At 37.4% G+C, this 21,905-nt stretch overlaps 7 protein-coding genes across 13 annotated transcripts in view; 2 read left to right on the forward strand and 5 right to left on the reverse strand.

Moving 5' to 3' along the window:
- Nucleotides 1-4,746, forward strand: part of LOC104754978 (serine/threonine-protein phosphatase 6 regulatory subunit 3) — a 6,699-nt gene extending 1,953 nt beyond the window's left edge. Inside the window, exons 1-16 of one of the 3 annotated variants that reach the window (XM_010477281.2) lie at nucleotides 10-91; nucleotides 221-295; nucleotides 395-448; nucleotides 616-675; nucleotides 758-874; nucleotides 1,027-1,121; nucleotides 1,220-1,428; nucleotides 1,765-1,862; nucleotides 1,992-2,095; nucleotides 2,185-2,347; nucleotides 2,511-2,633; nucleotides 2,811-2,893; nucleotides 3,170-3,302; nucleotides 3,390-3,419; nucleotides 3,549-3,619; nucleotides 3,791-4,478. In XM_010477281.2, the coding sequence (XP_010475583.1) occupies nucleotides 224-295; nucleotides 395-448; nucleotides 616-675; nucleotides 758-874; nucleotides 1,027-1,121; nucleotides 1,220-1,428; nucleotides 1,765-1,862; nucleotides 1,992-2,095; nucleotides 2,185-2,347; nucleotides 2,511-2,633; nucleotides 2,811-2,893; nucleotides 3,170-3,302; nucleotides 3,390-3,419; nucleotides 3,549-3,619; nucleotides 3,791-4,478 (2,100 nt within the window). In that variant the 5' untranslated portion in view covers nucleotides 10-91; nucleotides 221-223. Of the gene's footprint in view, nucleotides 1-9; nucleotides 92-220; nucleotides 296-394; nucleotides 449-615; nucleotides 676-757; nucleotides 875-1,026; nucleotides 1,122-1,219; nucleotides 1,429-1,764; nucleotides 1,863-1,991; nucleotides 2,096-2,184; nucleotides 2,348-2,510; nucleotides 2,634-2,810; nucleotides 2,894-3,169; nucleotides 3,303-3,389; nucleotides 3,420-3,548; nucleotides 3,620-3,790 lie in introns of those variants that run through there. The other 2 variants (XM_010477280.1, XM_010477282.1) reach the window with 2 other exon arrangements.
- On the reverse strand, nucleotides 4,858-7,085 carry LOC104754979 (GATA transcription factor 11-like). 2 transcript variants are annotated; one of them, XM_010477283.1, is made up of 3 exons: nucleotides 6,843-7,085; nucleotides 6,121-6,389; nucleotides 4,858-5,894 (listed from the first exon to the last, which is right to left on the reverse strand). In XM_010477283.1, the coding sequence occupies exons 2-3, from the start codon at nucleotides 6,373-6,375 to the stop codon at nucleotides 5,226-5,228; spliced, it is 924 nt and encodes a 307-aa protein (XP_010475585.1). In that variant the 5' UTR covers nucleotides 6,376-6,389; nucleotides 6,843-7,085; the 3' UTR covers nucleotides 4,858-5,225. The 2 variants fall into 2 exon arrangements, with proteins under 2 accessions (XP_010475585.1, XP_010475586.1); XM_010477284.2 differs by lacking the exon at nucleotides 6,843-7,085 and adding an exon at nucleotides 6,486-6,740.
- LOC104754980 (protein-tyrosine sulfotransferase) lies at nucleotides 8,636-12,495 on the reverse strand. 3 transcript variants are annotated; one of them, XM_010477287.2, is made up of 13 exons: nucleotides 12,243-12,495; nucleotides 11,892-11,968; nucleotides 11,627-11,798; nucleotides 11,460-11,531; nucleotides 10,927-11,212; nucleotides 10,659-10,799; nucleotides 10,474-10,578; nucleotides 10,237-10,381; nucleotides 9,641-9,690; nucleotides 9,502-9,555; nucleotides 9,299-9,418; nucleotides 9,068-9,202; nucleotides 8,636-8,978 (listed from the first exon to the last, which is right to left on the reverse strand). In XM_010477287.2, exons 1-13 carry the CDS (start codon nucleotides 12,272-12,274, stop codon nucleotides 8,808-8,810), a joined length of 1,560 nt encoding a protein of 519 aa, XP_010475589.1. In that variant the 5' UTR covers nucleotides 12,275-12,495; the 3' UTR covers nucleotides 8,636-8,807. The 3 variants fall into 3 exon arrangements, with proteins under 3 accessions (XP_010475589.1, XP_010475588.1, XP_010475587.1); XM_010477286.2 differs by having other exon boundaries at nucleotides 11,892-11,971; XM_010477285.2 differs by having other exon boundaries at nucleotides 11,892-11,983.
- Nucleotides 13,054-14,326, reverse strand: LOC104754981 (uncharacterized protein At4g04775-like). Its single transcript, XM_010477288.2, has 2 exons — nucleotides 13,859-14,326; nucleotides 13,054-13,758 (listed from the first exon to the last, which is right to left on the reverse strand). Exons 1-2 carry the CDS (start codon nucleotides 14,030-14,032, stop codon nucleotides 13,459-13,461), a joined length of 474 nt encoding a protein of 157 aa, XP_010475590.1. The 5' UTR covers nucleotides 14,033-14,326; the 3' UTR covers nucleotides 13,054-13,458.
- LOC109129827 lies at nucleotides 15,678-16,422 on the forward strand. Its single transcript, XM_019238653.1, has 2 exons — nucleotides 15,678-15,727; nucleotides 15,914-16,422. The coding sequence occupies exon 2, from the start codon at nucleotides 15,927-15,929 to the stop codon at nucleotides 16,266-16,268; it is 342 nt and encodes a 113-aa protein (XP_019094198.1). The 5' UTR covers nucleotides 15,678-15,727; nucleotides 15,914-15,926; the 3' UTR covers nucleotides 16,269-16,422.
- LOC104754984 lies at nucleotides 16,314-19,686 on the reverse strand. 2 transcript variants are annotated; one of them, XR_762172.2, is made up of 16 exons: nucleotides 19,590-19,686; nucleotides 19,022-19,077; nucleotides 18,799-18,907; nucleotides 18,605-18,715; nucleotides 18,416-18,520; nucleotides 18,234-18,317; nucleotides 18,018-18,133; nucleotides 17,812-17,913; nucleotides 17,627-17,740; nucleotides 17,488-17,544; nucleotides 17,328-17,394; nucleotides 17,089-17,142; nucleotides 16,904-16,978; nucleotides 16,780-16,815; nucleotides 16,533-16,683; nucleotides 16,314-16,418 (listed from the first exon to the last, which is right to left on the reverse strand). XR_762172.2 is itself a non-coding variant. In XM_010477290.2 (15 exons), exons 2-15 carry the CDS (start codon nucleotides 19,039-19,041, stop codon nucleotides 16,588-16,590), a joined length of 1,146 nt encoding a protein of 381 aa, XP_010475592.1. In that variant the 5' UTR covers nucleotides 19,042-19,077; nucleotides 19,590-19,686; the 3' UTR covers nucleotides 16,420-16,587. The 2 variants fall into 2 exon arrangements, 1 of the variants encoding a protein (XP_010475592.1); XM_010477290.2 differs by lacking the exon at nucleotides 16,314-16,418 and having other exon boundaries at nucleotides 16,420-16,683.
- On the reverse strand, nucleotides 19,654-21,484 carry LOC104754983. The gene is made up of 2 exons (XM_010477289.1): nucleotides 21,330-21,484; nucleotides 19,654-21,095 (listed from the first exon to the last, which is right to left on the reverse strand). The coding sequence occupies exons 1-2, from the start codon at nucleotides 21,444-21,446 to the stop codon at nucleotides 19,677-19,679; spliced, it is 1,536 nt and encodes a 511-aa protein (XP_010475591.1). The 5' UTR covers nucleotides 21,447-21,484; the 3' UTR covers nucleotides 19,654-19,676.

The raw sequence follows: 21,905 nt of genomic DNA on the forward strand, positions 1-21,905 counted from the left end.
TTCTTCTTCTTATAGGTTTCCATTCATCTCTTGTGAAATATTTACATGTGAAATTGATGTTATTCTAAAAACTTTGGTGGAGGACGAAGAGGTATTTTATTTTCATTTGTCATATTACCTTTTCTTCATATACCAGTTTATACTTTTCATTTTTTGTGCGTTTGGAATATGTATTATTGTTACCCTATATCTCATTTGTTCGCTTATTTTTATCTTGCAGCTGATGGACTTGCTTTTTTCCTTTCTGGAACCAAATCGTCCTCATAGTGCATTGCTGGCAGGCTATTTCAGCAAGGTACTTCCGGAAGTTTTTTGTTTTTTTTTTTGTACCCAGACTCATTGCTTCATTTCAAGGCTCCAATAAGTGATCCTTACTTCTCTTTCTTTGGTTCAGGTTGTCATTTGCCTTATGATCAGAAAGACTGCAGCGCTTATGAATTATGTAAAAGTAAGTAATAACATATAGTAATCTTAACTGAGTTTGATATGACTTTGTTCTTCAATCAAATTGCTGGCATTTAGATACTACAGACAAATTAGTTGAAGTTTTATGTATTTATTGTGTGAGATACCTACACTGGCTACAGTTCTCAAATTAACTTTTGATAATTACAGGGGCATCAAAATGTTTTCTGCCAGTTGGTTGATTTGATTGGGATAACATCCATTATGGAGGTAATTGGTTTGTCTTAGACTCGGTGCAACTTGGTGTGGCTTCAGAGATCATTTATGCTATGATATTTATGACATTGTCTAGGTTTTGGTTCGCCTGGTCGGGGCTGATGATCATGTCTATCCCAACTTTCTGGATGTGATGCAATGGTTGGCCGATAGCAATTTACTTGAAATGATTGTGGATAAACTGAAACCATCTGTAAGTAGTAAAGCTTTTCTATAATCATCCCAAAGAAAGCGACACTTGGCTTTGTGTTTGATGTCTGTAGATGGTGTAAATTTAGGATATCTTATGTGATAATGCTAGTTTCTTCTATCACTTTCATACTGATCTGTTATAACTTGAATCAGAATCCTCCGGAGGTTCAGGCTAATGCAGCAGAGACATTATGTGCTATATCTCGGAATGCACCGTCAGCTTTAGCTACACAACTCTCTAGCCCTGGGTATGTACACTTTTCTTCCATGATAGATTCCTATTGCTTTGGTAAATTGATACAGAAGTGTGTCAAATGTCAGCAAAACTTTTTCCCTGTTTTCGCAGCTACGTTGCTAGGATATTTGGTCATGCTCTTGAAGACTCACATTCAAAATCGAGTCTAGTTCATTCACTTTCAGTATGCACCTCTCTGTTGGATCCGAGGAGATCTGCTGCGTCGTCTTCTATGTTCAATTCTTATAGAGGCCAACATATGTTCGAGTCTCCTGTCCCAGTTTCCCCGGAAACTATTAGTGCCATGCTGCCCAAACTCAGTAAGTTGGATCCTCCTCCATGCTGACCAACAAATTATTATTTTTCTGCCGGTTTTTTGTTGGATGAACAAATTCTAATTGCCCAAACGGACAATAGTCAACCATGATATTACTTTCTATTTGTGAGGACACCTAGTGTATTTACTATTTACCCGCACGTCTTGTTTGATCTTCCCGCTCTTTATTGTGTCTGATCTATTTTGGTTTTGCATTAATTCTATAAATTTTGGAATGCTTATGTAACATATCTGGGATATGTAGGTCTATGTCATACAGGTATTTCAAATCAGGGTTTATGTATTCAGTGGCCTTAAATGATCAGTATATTTTCTGCAGGCGACTTGCTTATGCTTCTTACTGTAGCATCTGACAGCACAGTATTGCCGACAACATATGGTGAACTTAGGCCTCCTCTTGGAAAGCATCGTCTAAAGGTCCGGTCCAAAAACTGAGCATTTGTAGGAAGAGATTATAGGTTTTAGATTACCAACGGTGCTTTTAAGATATGTACAGTTGTACACGATGCTTAAATGGAGTCAATTATCCTGTTGTCTTTGTTTCAGATTGTGGAGTTCATTGCAGTTTTGTTAAAAACTGGAAGTGAAGCTGCACAAAATGAGTTGGTTAGTTCAGGAACTATCAAAAGAACCCTTGATCTGTTTTTCGAGTAAGTTTTGTTAAACTTCAATTTCTTGATCTCTCTGTGTTGTTATTTCGACTCGATCTTAGATAATCGAATACTGTCACCATGTGAAGGTACCCATACAATAACGCTCTGCATCATCAAGTAGAGAGTATAATACTTTCTTGTTTGGAAAACAAGAGTGATGTGATGGTTAACCATATTCTTCGAGAATGCAATCTGATTGGCAAATTCCTCTCTTCAGACAGGGACTCAAACCTCTCAGGTGATAGCCAGGTATTACCATTTGCTATGTTCGCAAAGGTTTTAATTGATCATCGGTATATGACATAGTGTCATCCTAAGGCAGCTCCAACTTAAATCCATTGACTCATTGCTTCAAGTAAATTAGCTAAACAACTGTTCTCTGGCATTTTTTTTTTTCTTTTGTGTGAGGTAGCCTACTGTAGCCGCCACCGGGAAGAAACCCCCTCGCGTCGGGTATGTTGGACATATCACAAGAATATCAAATAAAATTAGTCAGTTGAGTAACAGCAATGGCCAGATAAAGACATACCTTCAGGTTGGTATAAAATGTCTACAGTCTCCTGCTGTGTTGTTTTTCTTCTGCCGCTTTTTGTCACTTTACACGCATAAAGAATGTAAAACCAGTAGTTGAGTCTTATGGTAAGTGGTCCCAGCACTCTCACGAAAATTACGTTGTTTTCTGACTGGGCTTTGTTCACTCCCAAATCTTTAGGAAAACAGTGAATGGAACGAGTGGCAAGGTAGTGTTCTGCAGGAGCGCAACACCGTTGAAAATGTCAACAGATGGGGATGCGGGTACGTTAAAATCTTCTCACTAATCATCTAATAATCATTTAAATGGTCACCCTACTACATCATGCTGATTGTGGATGTAAATATTCATGTGATCCTTGTTCCTCTTCGAGAAACCCCATAAATATGATTCTGCTCTGATGACTGATGGGTATCGTAGTCGAATATTATTTCTTCTCATGACGAGACCACTCAGTGAGTGCATCGCTGGTTCTGGGTTTTGGAATTTATCTTCACTAGTCTTGGTTTTTAATTTCATAAACTCACTGTTACATGTAGGCGCCCAACTACTGTACAAGATAGGACAAGAGATAGTGATGAGGAAGACCGGGATTATGATGTTGCAGCTCTGGCCAATAACTTAAGCCAAGCATTTAGATACAAAATCTATGGAACCGATGACAATGAAGAGGTATATTCTCATCCTATTGTTTTTTTCTTCTTTTATGATTGATTCAACTGGCACTGAATTAATCATCTTTTTATTTATCTTGGTCAGGACCACAATGCTCTTGATAGAGACGATGATGTAAGTCTTGCAAAAATTCTCTTCCCCTTTTTATTGAAAATATCGAGATCTTTTATCACACTATGATACATACGGGAATGTATGCTAATAACAGTTTTTGCTATTGAAAATTGGAATGTGTTTGTACAGGATGTTTACTTCGACGATGAATCCGCTGAAGTAGTAATTTCATCATTAAGACTCGGGGATGACCAAGGAAGGTGAGTTTCTCTTCTTTTTTCCCCTACTGGTACTGGTGTCCACATACATGTCCTTAATTTAACCCAGTTACTGTATTTTGGTGATAGAATTATGTCATCTCACTTGACCGAAAAAGAATTATGACATCTCTGTAAATAATGACTCCAATCTTCTTTGGTACTTTGCCGCAGCTTGTTTACAAACTCGAATTGGTTCACATTCCAAGACGACAGATTCGGCAGCACACCCTCTGACACAGCGGGGTCGAAGACGATAGAGGACATGGAACTGAACAGAACCTTTAATACCAACACTAGCAGTAGTGACGATGACGAAGTTGTGGTTGGAGAAGAAGAAGATAATCTAAATGGAAACACAAAAGACAATGCATTGAACACAACTGAAACTAATTTCCATATGGAGAGTCCACTGGGTTTCTTCGACTTCAACACCTCAGAGAAAGCTGAGGAAGCTTTTGCCGAACAGCCACCCGAATGGGTTGGGTGGGGAGAATCATCTGATATGCAAGTGAGTGGCACTGGTCTGAACCCATTTATCGATGATGATGATGATGACAGCAAGAACATAATGAACCTTGACATACCAATGCCTGAGGTCAAAACCGAATCCATGATTCCAAACGGGACAGACAGATCGTTGTTTGAGAAGGACGTGGAGTTTGTGGGAGTGGAAGCAGAAGGGGCAGAGCATGCAATGGAGCAAGCGATGAAAGAAGGGATAGTAGGGGAAGCTGGAGCGATGAAGAGGAACAAGGAGATGGCTGAGGACACAAAGCCGGAGGAAAGTTCAGGAGTAGAGAAAGAGTTCAACGATAACAACTACTGGAAAGTGGATCAAGAAGTTAGAGTTTTGGAGTGAAAAAGTCAGCACCTTGTACAGTGTGATTTTGTGTGAGTAATGAAACAAAACTGGTTTTTAGTTGATATTTGGTGTAAGAGTCTTCGTCTTTGTGAAAAAATGCGTGTTTTTCTCCTTTTCTCTGTTATCATACATTTAGGCTTTTGTTGTCAGCTAGAGGAAGTTGTATGTGCTCTTCATTTACTTTGCCTACCACTAAGTTGTCCGTCGTCTTTAAGCTATATCTATACTCTTGCAGTTTAGTTTTGCTTGATGAACATCAATCATATATTTATTCCTTAAGACGTCTCATTTTTCAACATCTCGTGCTTAAATATGGGCAATTTATTTCATTGCAACTTTTATACTTGATGCAAAATACAGTGTAAATAAGAAAGAGTGGAAAATAAAAAGATTATGGCATTGAAGAATAAAAGAATAGGGTTCTTTTAAAGAGCTAAAAGAAAAGAAAAGAAAAAAAAAGCAAACATTGGCTTTCACCTGTCTTCCTCTGATACACAAATGACAGCCAAACACCTCCATCTGCAAACATAGAGCTCGCAAAATGGGAGAGAGCAGATAAAACACATAATGAAACAACACTATTTAATATCCCTAACTTGAACTAAACCCCTAAACTCTCTTCATCAGATTTGAAAACAGTCACTAACCCCTAATTTTTATACCATCTTCTTCCTCCACTGAGTTGCCATTTCTGCGGATCAGAGACCAAACTTAAAACTGCCCTGCCTTGTTGCCTTGTTGTCTTTAAGCTCCAGATATCACCGCGTGCATCATGCTGGTATCGAACTGGTTGTCGTCCTTCCTTCTCATCTCTATGATCTTCCTGTGTGAGTTTGAATGCACAGATGGGATGAAGGTCGGGCTTGAGGCAGGTCGGTATTCTGGAACAAGACGACCAGATCTGAACCTGACCCCGCAAGCGTTGCAGAGGGTCTTTGGTCCATTAGGCCCTTCCCTCCACTGCGGGGTCTTGGTTGTCTCACAATGAGTGCACTTCCTGACAATCCCGTCAGAGTTGATTGCCTCAAAACTGGAAGACACAGTGTGGGTTGCTGTCAGCTGAATCTTGCGTTTCTTCTTGGCATGTTGCTCGGAGGAATAGTAACTCTGGGATCGTGATTCGCCCGGAGTGAACTTCTCGGGCTTTTTGGGTTCATCAAAGGGGAAAAGGTAGTTTAATCTCATTGTAGTGGGGCGTCTGCGCTTGCTTCTGATGCCTTTCACAGGGAAAGCCAACCCCTGAGACCTGGAGTTCTGTGGGGAGAGAGAATCGCAACTGTTGACAAGAACTGACACCGGACTTGAAGACTGAAATAGCTTAGAGACTTTGATATCAGGAGGCGATGAAGATTGATTGAGAGTGCTGCTGTGTATGCCGGACAAGGCTTCAGAAGAACTGGACTGCTTCTGCACCTAGAAAACAAAACGCAGATCGATTTAAAAAAAATTTGAGAAACACATTCAATGAATGAGTCAAGATAACTCATGATTCAGCTTTACTCTTTACATGAAGGATATGATAATACTACTCATTATTATCATATGATTATAAACAGTTAAACACAGCTGGAAAGTGAAGATTTGAACCCAAAGAAAAAATCTAACAAATAAGCATAAGCGAAGGAAGCAAGGAACTCACCAGAAAAGGAGGAACCGCAAGACGAGCAGGCTTGGCAAGGGAGGTGAGGTGAGAAGGCAAAGAGGGGAACATATCCATAGGGGGAGGCTCAAGGTCTTGAAACTTGGCAACCCAATCTTCAGGAGCATTGGTGGTATCGATGTCGTCTTCATCAAGAGGGCAGTCAAGGTTATTGATGAGATCATCAAAGAAATCATCAGAGAGAATACCTTTGAAATCCTCCTCTTGCTCAGGTAACCAATTCATGCTTCCCATACTTCTACTACTGTCTGTACCCCCAACACATACACACACACAAAGGTATTAAAAAACACGGATTGTAAATTCACCAAGTAAAGGCTATTCAAATTCGAGCTTAAAAAGACCTTAAATACAGAGCAGCGAGTCCTCTAAGTAAAAGGCAAAAACCCAAAAAAAAAAAAAAGGCAAGTTTCCAAAACGAAAACAATGGCGAAAATTTAAGGAAACATGTTCGTCATCACTGAGAAAAATTAAATTAAACCATACAGAGAGAGAGAGAGAGAAGAAGAAGAAGTGTCGGTCACAAAGTTTTCCCAATGATAAATTATTAATTAACATAAATAAAATAAAATAAAACACCCAGAAAAAAAAAACAAGAAAATTGCTTCCTACATTTTCCGGAAACAGAAGAAAATAAAGCAAAACGCGTTACACTGGAAAATTCAAAAAAAAATAAAGAGAGAGACAAGAGAAGGACGAACCTTTGTAAATATATACTGACTACAACACCACAGAGAAAAAGCAGAGAAAGAGAAGAGTCGTACGATGACGAAATTGGAGTTTGGTTTCAAATTGGGGATTTAGGGATTTGCTTGCAGGTTCGAATTTGGGAAAGAGAGAGATAAAAATAAAAAATAAAAAGTGAACGGAGAATAAGAGAGAGAGGAGAGAGAGAAAAAGGTAGATGGGAGTTTTCAATGTCGTCTCTTCGTCGTCAGTCTCTTCTTTTCATTTTTTTCATTCTTTATGAATTATAAATTTTTTTGTACTAAAGTACGTTTAGTAGAATATACTATAGGGATAATCAAAACTTATGGAAACTGTTTTTTTTTACTATAGGGATAACCGAAGGGGAAAAATATGTTAAAACTTATACTATAGGGATAACCGAAGGGGAAAAATATGTTAAAACTTAATCCAAAAAATTCAATTCAAAACGTTGCACTAAATAAGGTAAATTGTACAACTGTCTGTAACACACACAAAAAGAGAAAACTTTATCTCTAATTGAACAGTAAGTAAATAAATATATTATTATTATATTGTCATTAAGATATTTTAGGTAAATGTATATATATCAAGTCAAATATTTTTATTTTTTATCCGAATGGGGTTTAAAGAGGAATATATGTCGGTCTAAGAAAAGGGATTAAAAAGATTTTTTTACCAATTTTAAACATGATGGTATGGTTATACAATGTTGACATTCATAATTTTATAAAGATGGTAAGAAATTAAATAGGGGGTGGTCAAAATAGTTGAAAAACAAAATAGCAAGAGCACATGCAACAATCAGGTGACAAAAGAAAGAAACCTTGAATAAGGAAGGATGGTTCGTAGATCTCGATCTATCTAACACAATTATTGTTATTATTGTGAATGAATTATGACGATGATGTTAATGTTAGTAGTAGTAGTATAATGTTTTAATTAAGTGTTAGCATCATAATCAAGTCAAAGAATGAAATGTGAGAGATCACCGACGATACGATGAAGAGACGAGAACCGAAATAATAATTACTATATTTTATGATTATGGGAGCTCATGGGATAGTGGGTCCCTTGCCTAACTCTTTGCTTCCATCTTCCACATGATGTGTTCTCTCTTCTTCATTACTTACTTGTATACTACTTCTTTCAATTATTATTATTCATACCAGACTTATAAAAAAATATCATATGATCTATATTGTCATGATTTTTTTTCTAACATATTCATTTCTAAACACTTCTGCGTCGTTGATAATAAGAATACAAATATCATGTGGGATGTGTGTGTATATTTACTGCATTTGTGTACCATTTCTATTCTTTTATTTATAGATTTGTTGTACATAAGACCAATGACATATATATAATAATATAAATGTTTTGAAATAAGATAACATGTATTGTACTTTTATATATTGCACACACACACACACACACACACAGTCGATTGCGTAAAAAAATACAAGAACAGTCTTAGTTAGTAGTACTTTGCCAAACAAAAGCGAAATCTATATTTATCTTTTACTTTTAATTTGGTTGCTTCTTGACAATACAAAGCTTCTTACAAAATCCTTATGTAATGAATGAATTTTTGAAAGCTCTATTTTATCAGTAATCTAATACTTATCTTTTTAAAGCATAGCTCATAAGTTAAAAAAAGTTTTGAATTCTTTATAATAATGAGCAATAGATCTATCTAGATCAGATGTGTGACTCTGACTGTATTTTTTTTCTTTTCTTTTAGCCTTTTAAGAGACAGAAAAAAAGTTTGAAGATAGAGAGAGAGGTTTACTTGTGATATATTTCCCTTTTTCACCTGTTAAGGCAAAACACCCTAAACTTTTTCTTTTCCACGAAAAGTCGAAAAGAATATTACAATTTGGCCCCTAAAGCTTTTCCAAATTGCTCATTTGGCCCCAAAAATAAAGTGACAGACAAAGAGGATCGATCATCAATCAAATCTTGACCTTTGAGGTTCTTCTTCTTCTAGCGTTTACAAATAGAAACAAGAGAAATAGCAATAAAAGAATCAAGGCCACTGGTAACAACTTCCACAGCTTCTCATCACCCATTTCTCCAAAAACGCTCCTTATCTCACTCGGCAGATCCCCTATGCTTCTCTTAGACTGCACACACAACACATTGTGAATCAGAAACACAGAGTTTAAAGTCTTTAACAACAGCAAAAGGCCAACTGTGAACAAGGGGGACTTACAGTTGAAATCAATTTCTTCGACACTAACTCATGCTCTTTGGCAAAGATTTCTTTTGCATACTTGAAAAGCTCCACATCGAGGTTGTTAAGCAATTTGATCTGCTGAATGACCTCTCTAGGAACTCTTGTACGCGTCTGTTAGATGCATTATCAAAATATTTGATTATTCAGGCCTTCTCTCATTAACATTGCTAGTTTGAATCATGAACAGTTGAAAAATACTTAATATACCCCTTTGGTAAAATTTGCTGGAGATATTCTCTTCAAAGAGTTTGCCCGTCTGGTTCCTTGGGACTTCCGTAAATGAGTAATGCAGCCTTCATAGACTTCCATTAGGGTTTTTACCGTCATCTGAAGTGTATCAATACTTATATATTATTAAATCACACCAAGTTACGCTTAGATATTAAATTTGAAAAAGGAAATCTACTTACATTTCCGCTCTTAGCTTCTGTTGTTATATTCGATGCAACTTCAGATGTACCATTCTGCAATGTCACAGGCATTTTCAGCAAGGCAATTACAATTGACAGTTGAACAAACTAATTATTACCTTCTGCAGCAGGACTTTACCTGAATATTACTCTTATCTGACCTGGGTTCTGAAATTGTGACACTTGCTTCTGAAGCATCAAGAAAATTTAGTTGAGAATTTGGTGCGTTCAAGTACAATCATTTCAATCTGACTTTAGATGTAGCGAAAGCAAATACAAAGCCTACGCTGTTTACACAGGAACTGCCATATCATCAATTCTTCTTACTCTTAAGAGAATATGATTAACCCACAAGGAATCATAAATCAACCCAGGGACCCAGAGAAACAAGACACATTGTCTAGAACAAAAGAAGGCAACAGAACCTTTAAAGATGATGTGACAACAAGAAACAAAGACTACACGATTGAAGACAATCATACCATAGTATATGATAATCCCCAAATAACAGAAAACAGTAATCTTCAAATAAAAAGATGAGCAGTAAGGAGCTTTTAAACCCAAAAATTTAAGTAACAACCATCCCCAGTCAACATCTTAATCATACATCCAAAGCGATATTCACTATAACTACAGAATTAACACCATCACCCTCACTCTAAGTTGCTAGGTTCTCTTCTCAGACATAACAGCAACGGTATTAAGAAAAGTAATAGGCGATAAACTTACACCAACCTGATCTAAAAGTTTTGGTTTTAGCAGTTGCGTCGGATGGCACACCTTGAGACAGAACTTGAGAACCCACTACATTTGCAAACAGTGATGCAGATTCCCTGTGCTCCTCTGTAAGTCCAACATACAACATGCTGTCGAGCCTCCTCTGCAACATAAAAACAAGCTTATAGAATCTGCTGAATTTAAAAGAACAATACCACGATGCGGTGAATTATGATGAAGAAAAAGTGTTACTACCTTGGCAACCTGGAGAACATGCTCACCAAGGCTTTTGAACTTCTGCACACAATGCCGAACCTCGTGGGCTTCTGATAAATAGGAGTTATTTGTCAATCCTGTAATCTGTGAAGTGAAATGAAAATGCTCTGGAGATCTCTAATCAATAACATTCATAAACAAAACAAACCACATGAAAAAAGTACCTGAAATGTGGCTCCATTGTGGATGATGTCATGAGCAGTAGGCGCATCGAGATATTTGCGCAAAGGCATAAGCATCTCCTCCATGTCATATGGGTTATCGTCCTCAATTATGACTACGCCCTTAACTTTTCGTGCATCTCGCTAAGAAAGGCCAAGCATGAGTAAACAAGCTTCAGTCAATAGTGTTATGTGTTCTTATCATGTTCAAGCTTGAAAGCTGTATATTTAGAGAAACGATAAAAAGACGAATGGGATAGGTTGACATTACCCGAGCAAACAAGTCTTCTCTCATCCATGGAACAAGGTATTTCCATGGCCAAATGTCTAGCGTGCTTATTACATTGCTCTTGCGTATGCGGCTAGACATCCTTGACGCAGAAGTTAAATTGGGATGGACCAAAAATCTAGCTGCTACCTCTACTGAAAATTCATAAGTGCTTAACACACGCGCGATAGGATCCCGAACTATAGTCATCACCGAAGTTCTCTCCCTCGGAAGCTTTGCCATCACACTATAATCATCATGTGTTGCCAACAACTTGCACTTTTCCTTCCTATAAATTTATGAGTCAAAATGATCTTTAACTGTCAGAGGGTAAATACCACATACATAATACTTTTTTCATATTCTTCTTCCTTAGCTTAAGGAGGCTAGGGGTCTAATACGACTTAAGTAAAGTAATAACTCCGGTAATTAAGCATCTATTGATCTCATGTCTGGCTAAGCTATCTAAAATGTACATACAAGGCAAGGTCTTTGGCATCGAATGAAGACATAAGAAGCAAAGAAAGAAAGATTACCTTGGATTGAAGTGGAGTTTGTCGTAAGATCGAGGACATTCCTCAGAGCTATCATACAATTTCCTCAAGAAACTACAAAAAAGCACAGCACACAACATTAACCACGCCATTCAGAAAGAATTTTTATATTCACTCAAAAGTTTTTGGTAAAGGGAAATGCAAATCACCAATGAAAATAAGTCCTGCCTCCAGTTCGAGGAACATGAAGAAAGAAGAGCAAATCCTTTAGCGAGCGTTTGTCATTGTTGACATGTTCTTCACGAGAGGAAGAAGAATCAGCCCAATTTTTCACTACTCTTTCGCAATTACCAAAATCAAGTTCCGCAAAAGAGCCAATAACTAGTTCAAAGAACAAAACAAAACACAATCAGAAACAAAAAGTCAAGTCTTTTATGAAACAAAAACCTCCACAAAACCATTATATAAACATACCTGAGGCAAGAAGTAATAACCCAATAGCCACCAGCTTCCAAATAGGATTCAATTTCATTGTGCCTCGATTCCAAACCCTACTGATGATGATGCTTACCAAAACAACAATAAAAAAGGATCAATCTTTATTCAAAACAAACAAAACCCAGAAGGTGATCAATCAAATCAAACAAACAAATCCCTGAGAAAGAACGTTACGGTTGTGTAAGTTGTATAAAAACAAAAATGGAGAAGGAAGGAGACAGAGGAGGAAACAAGGGAAAAAAGGGGACCCAGAAAATCGAAGGAATTGAACAAAATGAAAGGAACAAAGGAACCCAAGAGAGAGAGGAGGAGGAAGCAGAGGCCTACATGTTATGGGGGAATCGAGATCTCGTGCTCATAAATTCCCCTCGATCTCTCTGTTTTGGAGGCAAACCTCGCTATCTACTAGGCCCTACGGACAAAAACAACAAGCAAAGTTCGTGTTTTTATTTCTTTCTTACATCGATGGAGGAGGAACACGAGAGTGTGCGCTCCCCCGAGAGAACAGGGTCACGAGATTTTCTCTTCGTTTCTCGCCACCCAGATTAAAAAAAAAAAAAAAATCATATGTAAAACGCACTGAGGATGACACTATACACTAGTGCGAGCACTGATTGAGCCAAACCAATTTAGATTTTTTACTGCGTCTTCAAACGAGTCCATCGAGACCAATGCTCTTTTTGCCAAGTTTGAAAAAGGACAGTAATCTCTAATACCCCTATTCATCAAAACAATTTCTCAAAAACCTCTCAATGGTAAAAAGACAATATTACCCTTAATGAAGATTGTTAAAGGTTAAATATAATTAAATCGGTAAATGTTCAACGAAAAACACAATAGCTCAGTGGTTGCGAGTTCCATGCGCACCCGCGCGCCCAGAGTTCGAATCCTACTATGCGAGGTACAACTAGAGTGCGACGGGTACAACTAGGGTGCGATGGGTACAACTGGAGGTACAACTAAGGGATATCCAGTACAACTGGATGTAGTTGTACGTTCAATTTTCTTTTCAAAATTGTTAGAGGGTAGTTTCGTCATTTCATTAAANTTTTGAAATTTGCGGTTTTTCAGGCTTCTCAGGGTGGTGGAGGAGAAGTTGTTCAAGGTGGTGGACTTTCTCAAGATGGTGGTGGACTTTCTCAATCTGGTGGAGGAGAAGTTGTTCAGGGTGGTGGAGGACTATCTCAAGGTGGTGGAGGACTTTCACAAGCCTGAATATTGAAGATTATGGTAGTAGGGGTCTGTTTTTTGGTTTAAGAGACTAGTTGGATCTGTATTTTGGTCGAATAGACTAGTAGGGTTATGTTTTTGGTCTGTGATCATGTTGAGAACATGATTTCAAAACGTTATCATTCTGCTTGTTTTCAGAACATGTGTTCATCATGTTCTGCCTTTTATGAAATGTGGAATGTCTTATCTTATTAAATGCAATAGCAACACCAACAGGAGTTCACACTCAACACCAAAACAAACAAGAGCATAAAGCAGAGCATACAACCGAACAACAATAGATTACAACCGAACAATAGTTTACAATAGCTCATCATACAAGCTTAAACAGAGCAAACAAGATCATAAAACCGAAAACACATACAATTATACTCTTATTCATCCTACATTGCAATTCAGCTTTTGCTTCCAACAAAACTTCTTCAACCCTCTCACAAAGCTCTTTTTCGAACTCCATTTGCATCTTCTCAAATTTCAGCTTCTGTTCTTGCAATGTCTCTATTGTACGCTCTTTCATCTCTTCTTTTACTCTCTCAAATTGAACACCCAATGTTGCTACCTCGTCCAACAATGCCTCATCGACCCACTTAAAGATGTGGTTATCGTTCACAAGCTAACATTATATCATAGAATACAATGAAAATTGATGAGAAGGATTAGGCTCGGATTTGGATTAGGTCGATGTCTACATCAAACAAAGCATAACATAGTACCTTCTTTGCTGCTGCTTCTCGACATCGAAAGTATCTCCGAGAAGGATTAGGCTCGGATTTGGAATTCTTTGCCACGATGTGTTCCCCACACCAGCATCTCTTAGGCACGCCAACGACGAATCCTCTTTGTCGAACATTTGATGAACCACTCGAACCTCCAGAAACGGTACTCATGGTTGCAAAGATCGATTTAAGAATTTTATGCTTTTAGGGTTTGAGGATTTGGGGATTTTAATGGAGTTATAGATGTGTTATAGATGTATCGTCTCGGGTCGGATTATTAACATCAGTCAGGTTTTATTTTTGGTTTTCTATTTGGTATGAACGGTATCGTATCGGTTCACTCTTTAAACCGATAACATCCCGATATATGGGTATATAGATTGAGAAGAATTTCATGAGAGCCATCTGGGACGGGGGTAAAGATCGGGCTCCATCTGGTACGATATCATAGTTCTCATGGGGAACCAGGACGTTTTCCCATTTTCTTTTCAAAATTGTTAGAGGATAGTTTCGTCATTTCATTAAAGAAGGGGTAGTGAGAATAAGTGGAGGTGATGCTGGTATAGGAGCACCAGAGAATTAAATCCGTTTGAAAAATGCACTTTCCTTTTTGATACGATTAGGGTTTGACCAGCAGTGCTGGTTTAGTATCTTTTAATAGGGATTTAATATTTTAAAGTATGGTCAAAGATGTTTTTATTAGAGAACATGGTAACTTTTTTTTGGACATAAGAAGATGGTAATTTTCCTAGGACTAACCTTTTTGTTCTTCGCTTCTATTGGCTTTTTCGTAGCGTCTTTAGCCTTCTATAGTTGCTTGTGGTGACATGTACGTCACATTAGCCAAGTTTTTGCATAAGATTGTGTATTTTTATCAAATTACAAATGCAGAATATATATGAATTTTTATGTCAATACTTCAATTCCGTTGAGAGTTTTGCACATTAATTAAAGTTTTCCGTTGAGATTGGTGACAGATTGTTGTGAACATTAAAGTTTTCCGTTGAGGTTGAGAGTTCAACCCTGACATTAATGTGATATGGCCTAAAGTCTATAAAAAAATGTTGTAGGTTCATGTCTAATGATGTCTCCTTTCAAATCTTGATCGCTTCATTCGGTTTGCGATGACATGTTTTGTTTTAATCTGTCAAGATATAATATCTGTTATATAAAATTTGTTGCCCTGTTATTTGCATCACTAGAAATGTCAGTAAATCTGTATTTAAATCAATAAAAAAATATAAATTTCCTTTAGAGATAGATATTACCTCCACAAGTTTCCTATAAATAGCGAGCTAATTATTACATTAGTATTATGTTAGATTTATTCATATATTAGTAATTCTTACCATTGGAAGTGAAATATCCTAAAATAATATGTAACTTTATAAGAATTTATACATCGTAAATATCATTATATAGAAAAGTCACATAAAGTTTTCTTTATTTTTAAAACATATTCATATGCCTATTTTTTTGTAAAAGGTGGTGACGTCGCACAAGAAAAAAAAAACATCAAAGATGGTGATTTGATCAAAGCTAGATACGAAAACAATTGTTGTAAACAATATAAAAGCCAAATGACGAAAACTAAATTTAAGATTTCAAAGAAGGTCTGAGATATTAATAAAGTTGGGTCTGATGATTTCATGGCCCAAAACTGATTTACCTAATACAGTATTTCTCAAGATTGTAAATTAAAATCCCTAAAAAAGGCCCAAAGATAAACAAAAGATTTTTGCTGCCAGAGCAAAAAAAAAAAAAAAAAAAAAAAAAAAAAAAAANACCTCACGAGTCAAAAGGTATGGTGGATTTTTCTTCTTCTTTGAATCCTTTTTGAAGTATCCTCACTTTCGAAAGAGAGAAGTACCATAAATTCCAAATGATTTCGTATCATCTAATTTGTCCTACAATCTCTTCTTAGTCATTCTGATTAGATTTTCTTTTGTTTATGGCAATCACGATATGCGTCAATTCAATTCTTGCAATGTGTTTACAAATGCAATGGGCTTTGTCTAATTGTTTATGTATGCTTTTTACTGTTTTGCCCAGTAATTGTAACACTATGGACTCGGGAGACAAAAACTCCATCGAAGAAACACCAGCTTACGCGGAACCCCTAACTCCCATCACTAATGGAGGAGACAGTGGAATCATTGCAGTATCTCCACTATGTGACCACTACAATGATCAAATGAGGATTGATGATTCTCCTACTACTTGTTCCGATGAAGAAATCTTCGACTCTTTGTATCAAAACATCTTTAGTATTGCTCTCTCTCTCCAAATAGAGGAATCTGGTTGTGGTTCTCACACACCTCTCTCTGCGCCTTGCCCTGGAGCTCCCATGAAGCTTACCAAGTTATCAAGAAACATCGATCCAGGATTCCAAAGGAAACTCTTTTGACATGATACTGCTTCTTCTTCTTTTTTTTTCTTTACCTTTTTGGTCTTCTGTTGTGGTACTCTTGTGTTGGGAAAAAATAGTTGGTGTTGTATTTGTGTTCATGTGTATTGTGATCCTATCTGGAAATGTCCTCAAGAGATATATTTGCATCTAACCAAGAAAATATCATTACTAGTTTCATGATCAGTGAACAAGACAATATTATATAAGCTATATATATATCTGAGAAGTTTTAAACTAAGAGAACTCTCTCCTCACACTCACTTGTCATGGAAACGAAAAGCTTCATTTACAGAGACAGAGTAAGTAGAGGCTCCAATTATTCTTTTACTTTGTGTTGTTCCATATACGCTTTATCTGCTTCTGCTACGCGGTCCTGGAACATCGTCCATTCGTTTCTGCATCTCTCTCTCACCTGAAACCGGGGAAAACACACACACACTGAGATTGTCTAGAGGGCAAAGAAGCAGGTTTCTATTAGTAAGTGTAATAATGTGGGCTAACTATTTACCCCCTGCCATGGAGATTTCCCCTTTTCCGACTCACCCTGTCAAGTTTCATTATTGAGTCAAGAGATCATTCAGAGATATAAGAGCAAAATTTATTCACTGCTCAGTGATAAAAAGTAAATTCACCTGACTACCAAGGGAAGGAATCACTTGATGGATAATCCATTGTGAATCTACCACACCTATCTTCTCATGAGCAGGCTGAAAATGGAAGAGAAACACATACAGATGGAGACTTAACAAGGAGAGCCCGTGAGATAAGCAAAGCACCCAAATGATTTACATAGGAAGCAGAGAGGTTAGTAAATAACCTCAACGCATCGTCTCAGAGCAAAATCAAGACCCCATCCATGAACAAGATCATTCTGCATCAGAAACAAACAAGGTGTTTTAAAGCCACCAACTGATGGTCCTGAAGACGAGACAGACTCGTTGTGATAACTTAATCAGAAACAAAAGTAGATTCATAAATGCCACATTTTCTAGTCATATGCATACGATGTCTGATTGTCAAAACAGTGACCAAAGATCTTATAGTTAAAACAAAAACCTGAATCATATGCCATACACATCGCCATGCTTCTCTAGAAAATACCGGTGCCATAATCTCAACAAACCTGCAAGTGGGAAAACACACCTGTGAAAATGATATAAGCACTATATAGTAGGCTAGGCAAAGAAAGAGAGAGAAAGAGTGTACATAGACTTACGCAGCACATGGAGGTAAATGTGGATCACTGCACCATCCTGGTTTTTCTTTTGTTTCTCTGTTCACCACTCAAAAATATTAGAGAGAATTTGAATGCAAAGGAAAGGTAAAAGAGAGAGAGAGAGAAAGAAAGCTCATACTTGTGGACATCTTGGTCACCTCTCCTCTTTGTCATTTCCCATGTAAGTCCGTTGTTTGGCTCTAAGCCTGGTTGAGAAATCTCCAAACCATGCTTCTTAACTAACGCAATGTACCTGATAGTAAACAATACAAAATGTAAATATTGTCATTGATGTATAACCACAATTCAAGACAAGTAATTCACCTCTCTGCATTGAAGTGCTCGACTCCAAGATCTTCATCCCATATAAATATATACTCATAAGCTGAGACAACATCAGGATGCAAAAATCTCTTTGCATACCACCTGCCAAAAGATAAACAGAAACTAGCTGAGGGTTTTATAAAACAAATTTTCACGACTGCCTGAAGAATGGAGTATATCGTGCTGACCTGCATCAGTTTTCTTACCATTTTGTTTGTTTTTTTGCACTGATATGTATCGCTTTTTTAGACCACTCAAACTGGTCCCATTCAGTTGTCCGGCCGTCATAATGGAATAGTAGGATTTGGAAATCTTCAGAAAACTGAAGGAATGATGATGAAACACACAAATCTTAGTGTCCATCGAAACAATGAACCATATAATACTGACAACATGAGGGGGAAACTGGGAAATTGCAATACCTTCTTAACAGCTGCATTAATATTGTTCCTCTGCTCAAACCCAACTGTGAAAGTTACGAGATACTTTGGTTTCTTCTTCAAATCCTGTAGAGGTTAACAGTTAACACTTTTTCTTATACATCTCAATCACACTATATAGTCAGACTAAGCTAATTGTACATCAATAAGACCGTAGAACTTACTTCACTAGGTTCACCCCATAATCTGCGCAAGTAAAAGTCAGTTTCTGCCACAATAATTCCTGGAGGAAGTAGTTCTGCACCATGCGGATTAGTTGGAACATATATCTGGAAACATAGAAACAGAAAATGATGATATGTATTATCTATCTTCAAATCTAGCATGTTAAGTCAGCGCAGAGAGATGGTTACCTTAGGAAACTGTCTAGAACCAAAATCTTCAGGTGATCTGCCACCAGAAAACAGTTTCCCATCTGACATGGCTACATCAAAAGATGACATAAGGCCTGAGGGTAAGCTAATCTGCAGAATACAAAAAGAACAGATCGATCAACTAACTGGTGAAAAGAGGAAGATAGAAGTATTGATCCCAAAGCTCATTATACCTTTCTAAAGGAACCTGAAGGTAATGTGATACCAATAAAAAAACCAAACACCATTCCTAAAATTGTCGTTATGATAAGCTTTGCATTTTCATTTCTTCTAGGAGCACCGCTACAAAACAAAAAAAAACAAAAAAGATAGAACCTTTTTTAAGTAATATTCAAAACCAAAAAAAAAAAAAAACTCATTGATTACATGAAAAACAGCCAGGAAATAAAAATATACCTCCGGTGCATAGTCCCCATCGGAATTTGCAAAATCTCTCCAAATATATATATATACTGCCAAAATAAAATTCAATCCCTTAAAGAAGGAAGGAGGACACAAGAAACCCTTCAAGAACCGACGATGATGATTACTACTACTAAACCATAAGGTTAGAGAGACAGACAGAAATTAAGAGGAAAGAAATCAAAATTTTTTTTAAAAAATCATTGACCTAAATTGATTTTGGAAAGCATAACCGTCGGAATCTCTCAAGTTAATAATAATATATCATATCAAAACATTAAAGTAGCTATTCACACTGCTCAACCAAAAAATTTTGAATAGTTGAAACCGACAACAAAGGCTATAATAATTACAGAAGAAGATTAAAAAAAAAAAAAAAAAATGTCGGTGTAGTAATGGACATATGTCTATATGATTTATTGTGTTACTAGAGATTCAAGATTTACTTAAGACAAGACCGGATCAAATACACAGACGATTATCGAATATCAAAACACCAAAGAGATACCCCAAAAACAAAAAAAATCAATAAAAAGGAGGAGAATGAGATGATGATACTTACGGAGATTTGAAAGGTATTCAAAAACTCTGAGAGATTAGGGGTTTTTGAGTCCCTTCTCTCTGACTCTGATTACGTTGTGAGAGAGATTCAGTTTAGTGAATAAAAAAACACTGAGGGGAAGAAGAAGAAGAAAGATTTGATTGTTTTTTTGTCTTTATTTTTCTCAGGTGATTTAAGAAAAAGAATGAAAAAAAAAAATAAAAAAAAATTTTTATTTAGCTCCATTGGCCTTTGGATGCTTAGTTCTCCAGCTTCCACGCGGACTATCCCTTCCGTAACAGGATCTTTGTAGACGCATCTGACCTTCAGCAACGACATAGATTCGGATTCAGATGATGCATTGTCGCAGCAGGGGATTCCAAGAATCACCACGAAGTCCCTTTGTTCTTCTGCGTACATGTCTCCAACATCGATCGTGGCGCTTCTCCCATCTGATGCAATGCGGCTCCTGTAGCTTCCTGCTTTTATAGATGATATTTTCAGGCCCTGCTCGTGAACGCATTCGATTTCAACAGCTTGTTCAAGAATCACTACGCTGAGAAGCCCTCCGATACACTGCGCAAAAGCATCCTGAATCACATCCTCTGCTTCGATGAACGAAAACGTGCCTCTAGAGACTGCTGAAATTGTGTGCATTAGCTGAGCATCGTGATCTGAGCCAAATCCAAAGGTATGAATTGGGATCCGGCAAGAACTCGGAAGCAAAGACTCGTAATCAGCTCTCACTCTCAGATGGCGCCTGGAATGAGAAAGAGTATGATTGTCCTGTCCGTCGGACAAAAGAATCATTCCAGAAACAGGGTTCTTCCACCGCCTACCCTCAATGACTCTTGCACCAATCTTGAGCCCCTCTGCAATGTTTGTCCCGCCTGTAGCAGCCAAGGAGTTAACAGCTTGCATCGCCGCTTGCTTCCCCGTATCAGACATCAGTCTAAGAGGGAATAGTCGACGAGCCATGGAGGAGAAGGAAATTACAGAGAGCCTATCAGTCTCACCAAGATTCTGAATCACAAAACCCATTGCCGTTTTCATAAGCTGTAACTTTACTCCGTTCATGCTACCACTCACATCAAGAACCGCAATGAGGTCCAAGGGAGCACGAGTGCGCCTTTCATCATCGCTCACACCCTCAGCCTTAAGATGAACCAGAGCAGCAAAATCGCCACGACTGACCGGTTTGGCCAGTGCAGAGACTTCAGGGAAGAGTTTAATCTCTACGGCTGGATGATCTGAACGTTGAGAAGCACTCTGGATTTGTGTCTCTCCCTGAGGTAAAGCCTCATCATCTTCAAAACCCACTTGAGCCGCCGGAAAGCGAGGGACAGGGTGGTAACCTTGAAACAAAGGGACCTGTGTCCATTGAACTCTGCATAAAGGGCAAATCCTGTTTCCGTGTTTCACGTTTGTGGTTATACAATCAAAATGAAACGTGTGAGAGCACTCTGCAGTAAATAGAGCCTTCCCGTCGTCCTTTTTAATCTCATCCAAGCAAATCGCACATGTGCTCTGCAATATTAAAAGATGTAAAATAAGTCTCTTAATTCGAAATCTGAAAACCTAATTAACACTAACACACAATCTTTTGAAAATCTTAAAACCTAACCCTAATTTGTGACAAAAGATAACCTTTACTCTAATAAGGTAAGAGATGATAAACCCAATTCGACTATAAAATTGTAATAAATTCATATCACCTCATAAAAGTAATTGTATATTAGAGAGAGTTGTCAGAGAGAGAACCTTAATGGAAGAGGAAGGAGAAGACGGTGGGGGAGGAGAAGAAGCATCGGGTCTGTTCGAGCTTTGATTTCCGCGTTGAGTTTCCTTCTCCATGTTTTCGCTTCCTGATGAGTTCATATTTGTGAAGAAACCCTAGTTTTAGGATGAGTTAAAAAAAAAATATTATGTCGAATGTATTGCTTTTTGGTCTATGGACCACACTATATATATACAATATAGACCGACCTAGCTTCCTATAAATTTTGGAAATTTTACAATCAAGTAAAAGGATTTTTACGAATTTAACTTCACATTTTATCCCAAAAAAAAGGAGAATATATTAACTAATTAATTTATACAGTTGTTGATAAAAGTAAACTTTTACCAACCAATTTATACGTGTATAAATTAGATTAAACCCAAAAAAAAATTGTAACAAATTTTGATCGAATCAAATTTACCCTTTTACTAATGATTTTTGGACCTTGTTCAATCCTAAATCCCTACATCTACAAAAATCCTTGTTAGCAGCCGTTTCTTGTGAAATCAACCATGGACGAATCCGCCATCAAAGGTCAGAAACCGCTGGAATTGAAG

This window comes from Camelina sativa, chromosome 17 (assembly GCF_000633955.1).
Source record: "Camelina sativa cultivar DH55 chromosome 17, Cs, whole genome shotgun sequence".
In the NCBI taxonomy this organism is placed as follows: Eukaryota; Viridiplantae; Streptophyta; class Magnoliopsida; order Brassicales; family Brassicaceae; genus Camelina; species Camelina sativa.